This window comes from Ctenocephalides felis, unplaced genomic scaffold (genome assembly GCF_003426905.1).
Source record: "Ctenocephalides felis isolate EL2017-DRISC unplaced genomic scaffold, ASM342690v1 CF-g0.4_SCAFFOLD_01170, whole genome shotgun sequence".
Taxonomy (NCBI): domain Eukaryota; kingdom Metazoa; phylum Arthropoda; class Insecta; order Siphonaptera; family Pulicidae; genus Ctenocephalides; species Ctenocephalides felis.
Genome location: NW_020537324.1, coordinates 23808657 through 23815788, shown reverse-complemented (window position 1 = coordinate 23815788; position 7132 = coordinate 23808657). Strand labels below are relative to the sequence as shown.

The 7132-nt window shown below is 26.2% G+C and overlaps 2 protein-coding genes across 2 annotated transcripts in view; one reads left to right on the top strand and one right to left on the bottom strand.

The window, feature by feature from the left end:
- Positions 1–1782: 1782 nt before the first annotated feature.
- On the top strand, positions 1783–4004 carry LOC113366984 (protein Notchless-like). The gene is given in 10 exon segments (XM_026608623.1): positions 1783–1908; positions 1910–1930; positions 2000–2160; positions 2432–2743; positions 2834–3026; positions 3092–3218; positions 3290–3473; positions 3563–3726; positions 3797–3923; positions 3992–4004. Coding segments are annotated over 10 exon segments (1428 nt in total).
- A 760-nt stretch (positions 4005–4764) lies between these two features.
- LOC113366983 (putative odorant-binding protein A10) overlaps positions 4765–7132 on the bottom strand; it is a 3838-nt gene continuing 1470 nt past the window's right edge. Inside the window, exons 2-3 of the mRNA XM_026608622.1 lie at positions 6753–6993; positions 4765–4904 (exon numbers count right to left, since the gene is read on the bottom strand). Coding sequence (XP_026464407.1) covers positions 4765–4904; positions 6753–6993 — 381 coding nt within the window. The remainder of the gene's footprint in view (positions 4905–6752; positions 6994–7132) is intronic.

Here is a 7132-nt window from a genome sequence, read left to right as displayed (position 1 = left end):
ATTTTTTATAGTATAGGCTTAACATAAAAGACAATGTTTTACCTGAAATTGGAACAGTGTTTTCATATGGATATGGTTTTCGTGTGAATTGGGACATGCCCGAACGCAGTCGTCTTCCCTTGATAACTAGGAGAGATATTCACGATAGTGTTCAAGAAGCTATTGAGAAGTAATTAAATTAAATAATTTTAACATATATTTTAGATGCAATTTTAAAATAATAGAGTTTTATATTCATAAGAACTCAATACATAATATTAACTTTATTTGTGTTGCGCATCGCTCATAGCCTTATGAATTAATTGTTATAATATGCACAACAAGTTTTGATTTGAATATTAAGTACAATTTATTAATCATTAATTAATAATCATTTTTATCAAAAAATAAATAACATAATGATATTAATATAATAATTTAGCCACGGCTACAATGGAACGTCCTGCATACAAAAATTCATTTGCGATGCATCTCATGAAAATACAGCAGACAATAATGTTCTCTCAAAAATATTCAAAATAATTTTCAAGTAAGTTATTTGTTAATACTTACTAAATATATATTACAGCATTGCATAAAACTATATAATACATAATTGAAATTGATATTTTTTAAAGGTCAAGTTCCGGTAATACTAAAGAACTTTTATCATATGATGAATGTATGGATAGTCAGAATCAATGTCCTCTTGCATTTATGGAGCTGTCTCGTTACACAGATATTTAAAAATTAAACATTGTATTAAGTTTATAATAAATATTGACAAAACATAGATTTTATATTCATATTAAGTTTATGTCTTAATTACACAAACCTACTTATGAAGATTTGAAAATTAGCAGTGAAAGTTTAAATTGTCTAGATTATAAGCAACACGGATCAAGATACTAGTAATATTGATTCAAAATAATTTAATGTAGCAATTTTTGCTTAGTGGTTTTAGCTGCTTTTGTTTAATAAAAATAAAACTAAAAATTTAACTTTATTTAAATCTATATATAATAATCTTTAATATAAAAAGATGTAACCAGTACACTGTACATACTACTAAGACCAAGTTTTCCTTACAGGCAAATACTTTAGAAAAACGAGAATCAACAGCAGCTATATAAGTAAATGATATAATGAATCAGTTTTCCGATGAGTTTATATTTAATTTGATTTTTTTTAATTGCTAAAAAGTGACAAGTACTTGAATATGATAAATAAATATTTAAAAAAAAAAATTATATTGTGGAAATTTTTTAACCTCCCCTAAGATAAAGACTAATACCTTCTGTTTCCACTTAACTATTTCTTATTTTATTTGTAATTTTTGTGTTATCATCACTAACAATAAGTGCAACGTTTAAAGTATAAATAGAAAAAATTATTTTTTTTGAAAATTAGAATAAGAAAGCATGATTAACCAGAAAATTATTAGAATCTGTAAATACTTAAGTCAACATCAAATTAATTATATATAAATTATATATATAAATATGTATATAATAATTGAAAAAACTGCGTACTAAACTTATAAGTCAAAAACCTCAAAATTCAATATATATTTAAATATTTAATTAATAATTGTAATTATGCTTTCATAATTTGAATCAACCGCTTTTTCTCATATACCACGTGAAGTTGGTAACAGAGTTTGACATTGTTAATTGAGGTTATGTACTGGCAGCAAATTTAAAAACACGTGTATAAAGTTGTACATTAATATATGATGTTTATAGTTGTTAATTAAAATAACAAGTAATTTGCATCGTATTATATATCTTCAACAAAATTAAAATGGAAATATCACCACCAGAACCTCCAACAACCATAACTGCCCGTTTCAAATCTGATTCTGGTGAAGATATTGGAACACCCTTTAATTTACCATTTGATGTTACTGTTGAACAATTAGGATTAGTTTTGCAATGCACTACTTCAAAATGTAAAATCTTTACTATTCATCTTGTATCATCATTTATCTTGAAATGTTAATTTATTTGTATGATTTTAGGAAAAGCCAGTTCCATATCTATTCTTTGTAAATGAAGTTGAAATAAATAAGAAGTTATCGAATAGTATTGATTTAAATACATTTGATACGGAAGGTGTCTTAGATATTGTATATCAAGAACAAGCTGTATTTAAAGTTCGACCTGTTAGTAGATGTACCAGGTAAAATAATTATTATACAAGTTTTATAGTTAGTTAAAATTTCTTCAGCTGGAATCTTGCCGTGTAGACATAATATTTACTAAAAGTTTTATATTAAATGTCGTTCGATAAGTAATTACATAAATCAAATGCATATTGCTCTCAATGCTTTTACTTGTTTACTCATTTGAAATTAGTGGGATGAAGAAATCTCTAGTAAGAATTTATTTTATAATTCCTAAATGAATCAATGCAAAATATCACATCTAACTATTTTTCTCTTTTATTTTAGTTCTTTACCTGGTCATGCAGAGGCTGTAATATCATTAAGTTTTGGACCACAAGGTGATAAATTAGCGAGTGGTTCAGGTGATACAACAGTAAGATTGTGGGATATTCTAACACAAACTCCGATCCATGTATGCAAAGGACACAGGCAATGGGTTCTATGTGTATCTTGGTCACCTTGCGGTACAAAACTTGCATCAGGTTGCAAAGCTGGTGAAATAAAACTTTGGAATCCAGAAACTGGACAACAGATTGGTAAAACACTCATAGGACATAAACAATATATTACTTCTTTAAGTTGGGAACCTTATCACAGGTAATTGAAATAACTATCAACATAGCACTTACATACTATATTTATTCCATGCATGTGGTCTTTAATGCAGATTATTATCTTTTATTTTAGTAATCCAGATTGTAGACTTCTTGCTAGTTCTAGTAAAGATACAGATGTTAAAATTTGGGATACCGTTTTATGTCAGCATATTTTAACCCTATCTGGTCATACTCAAGCAGTTACTACTGTTAAATGGGGCGGCTTAGGTCTTTTATATACTGGAAGTCATGATAGAGAAATCAAAATATGGAGAGCAAAAGATGTAAGTTTTACTTGTAATGGCAAATATGTTATTTATAAATAGAGTTAACAATGTTATCTGTTTAGGGAATATTATGCAGAACGCTTAAAGGACATGCTCATTGGGTTAATAGTTTAGCATTGAATACGGACTATGTTCTCAGGACAGGTCCTTTTCATCCTGTCATGGATAAAAATGTTAAAATTACTGATAGTAAGAATTATGCAAAATGTATACTAAATTATTAGAATCATATCAATTATTCAATTACTATTATGTTGTAGAGAATGTGATGAAACAATTAGCACAAGAACGTTATAATGCTGTTTGCAGTGATTATGAAACACTTGTATCATGTTCAGATGATTTCACCTTATATTTATGGACAACAAATAAAAATAAATGTATTGCCAGGTTGACTGGTCATCAAAATGTTGTGAATGATGTTAAATTTTCTCCTGATGTACGGTAATTAGAATATCCAATTTGTAAATTTTTGAAACACTAATATGCAGGAATATTAATGTATATTATTCAATGTTTTTATTTGGTTGCAGATTAATTGCATCTGCATCTTTTGATAAATCTGTTAGATTGTGGAGTGCTGTTGATGGAAAATTTATTGCAACATTACGTGGACATGTTCAAGCCGTTTATTCTATAGCATGGGCAGCAGATTCTCGTTTGCTTGTTAGTGGTAGTGCTGATTCTACTTTGAAAGGTTAATATATTTCTATTTGCTAATATCAATACTTATCTGTTGCATTACTATATGATTAATTGTATTTCAGTCTGGAGTATTGCTAACAAGAAATTGGAAATGGATCTACCCGGTCATGCTGATGATATCTATGCTGTTGATTGGTCTACTGATGGATTAAAAGTAGCTTCAGGAGGGAAGGATAAAGTATTAAGATTGTAAGTTTTATTGATAATTCTTTAATTCTTAATTATCTCTGTCTAAATTTTTATTTTGTTATTTGCAGATGGCAACATTGATAATATTTGTTTTTGAATAGATTTAAAATTTTACATAAAAAATTGACTTGTTATATTTATATACAAAATAAATTTTTCAATGCGACATAATTCTTTTCATTTTGAATTATCATTCTAAATTGCGTTATATCCAATTGCCATTGTATTGAAAAATATCTATTTTGTGTAAATGTTCTAACAGATTAATATTTTAACTTATAATCAAGTCAAAAGTTTAAACTCTTTTAAGGTAATGAGATGTTGATTAACTGTATGACAATTTAATTGAACTCAATTCAAAATTAAGAATTAATTAAGTATATATAAGAAAATTTATTGGAAATCTAGAAGGTCACGTTTTGCTTACAAGCTCTTAAATAATTTAGTTGACATATTTTGATGATCGTAAATATCTAATTTATCTACTTACTGCATACAGTGATTTTCATTTCTATAAAGTTCTTCTGATTTCTACATCTTTAAATACTTCTATATAAGAATTAAAATGGATGTATAAACATTCACAAGAAGTTCTTTATAACAACACGTTTTATTTCTTAACAATAAGTACAAACTTTATTCAAAAATAGATCGGTATATGCATTATACAAATTTTACAATTCTATAAGCATACACAATACTTAAAAAAGTATCTCAATTTTATCCAATAATAGGATACTTTTTTTTTTTTTAATAAATATTATAATACTTACAATTAGGCATTTATTACTTAAACCTAATTAATGTTCATAATGATTAGATTGAAGTTTTTATATAAATATCAACCTTGGTATGTTTGAATAAGCTTGTTCCATTCTGCTGGGAAATTTCTTTGAATGTGCGATAATGTTTTACGAATTTGTTTGGTTTCTTGGGCTGTGCACTGTGGGCAAGCACCTCTTAATACTAATGGAGCTAAACCTGCAATTTGATAAATTTACATTATTCTCAATAATAAATAAATATTTACTAATTAGAATATGTGGGGTTGTGTGTGTAATGAAAAATATATTACTGAAATTAGGATGCGTTTCATAAAACTCGATTTTTTTCTAATAGTGATTAATTTGCAATTGAAAAGATTTGCATAAATATCAATAAAAATCTATATAAACATTAATTAATTAACAATTAAATAATCTTTAAGATTTTTATATTACACGTATCAGCAAATCGCGCACATCATTGATGTTCAATGTCGACAAAATAATTGCATAGTTAATTATGATTATCGTAACAGTACAATTATTAAAATGTGTGTATATATAATTGTATATATTTATATTCAATATATATATATATATATATATATAGAATATATATATATAATATATATATATATATATATAATTTGTATATCTATTTATATAGTTTTATAAATGTACATGAGCACTTGAGCGGTATATGTAACATATTATCCTATAGGTCAGAAGTTTAATAAAACTTAATCAAAATCATATTGAATGAAGATCATAGTTGACATTATGTACTGATGTATAACTTCATAACAGTTAGTTTGGAAAAATTTAAATATGTAGTTGAAACTGCATAGCAAAGATGTTAAAAATATTTTAAATATTGCATGACAATAATCAAAGAATATTAAAATAATTCAATCCAAAAATAGAATTCAGTTTGATCAAAAATACAATACGACCCTGTGGTAATAGAAGATTAATAGATTTATTAAAATTAATTGTAACACCGTTACTAGTTGTGCTCTTTATAGAGTCTTTTTTATATATGATTAAAATAATGGCTAATTAAAAAATTAAATTAACCGGTAATTATTATATTTAATTTGAATTTTTAAAAATTTTGGTTTCAAGCAATGAATAAAAATGAAAAATAATAAACTCTTAATTTAATAATATTAATCAAACGCAGAAGGGTGAAATAATTAATAACCATAAAATCCGAAAAGATCATTTTTTTAATTAAATTTTGAGGCATTTTTGTTAAAATAAAAATAATAAAAAATTGATAATATTGTTGAACATATAACACTCGAAAATTTATTTTAATTACGATTAAACATGTTAAATATATTTTAGAACTCGAAAATAAAAAATCCAAAATTATAAATGTAATATAGTAATTAGAATTTGTAAGAAATATTTAAAAAGTTAAATTTGCTATTAAAAAAAATAATAGAATGGTAATAATATTATCATATATAATATACTGTATATTTCTTCGAATTGCAATTACACATGGATAAAAATATTTTATAGTGCCTTATTTGAATTCAACTAAATAACAATAGAATATATGCAAATATAATTCAAGAGTTATAAAACCTAAAACAATGGTTGGAGAATAAAAAATCTAAAAAGATAAATTTCGTAATTAAAAATTGCCAAAAAATATTTTTGCTGTTATTCACTATTATTTTGTATATTTAATGCTCACATAAAATCTCAGAATAATATTTCCAAAATAAAATTTAACGAAAACTAATAAGCGATGTATTACTGCAATAGTATAACACAAGCTCCTTTTGGTTTGATTTATACTACTAGAATTTTTTTTTATAAATGTGCCACAGACTAAGAATAGCCTATTCCAGGATTTATTTTCAAGAATTGAAATTAATTGCTCTCATAATACTAGATATGGACTATTGCCAATAAAATATCTCCTTGTGTTTTAGTAATTAGCTATCTACACGGAACCTTTGGTTATCAACTCACACCATCATTTCGGATTTTTTACTTATTGCTTCTATTATTTTCGATATAATTTTATATTTCGATTACAATTACTTACTTTTCAACCTGCGGCCAACTGGATCACAAGGTGCCTCGCCAAGAGCACATTTTAATTGTCTCATTAAATATCTTTTATCATTAAGCGCGTGATCCAGCATCTCATCAGAAATTGGAGCACGTGTGGCGGCGGCACGGGCTGATGCAACCGATGGGAGGGTTTTCTGCGTACTGGTAGTCACCGTCGTTGTTGCACTCGAGGCGTAGTGGCAAGCGAATAATAGAATGACTAGGGTTGAAATCTAGAGAAAAATATAAGATAATTTAAAACATATTGATTCGTTATAATATGTTAAACTCCCCAAAGGAGAAGTTTGTTCTTACGCCAGAAAGTTCGATTTGCAATTTTGTGTTTTTTCGACGCCTCAAGTCATTCCGAAT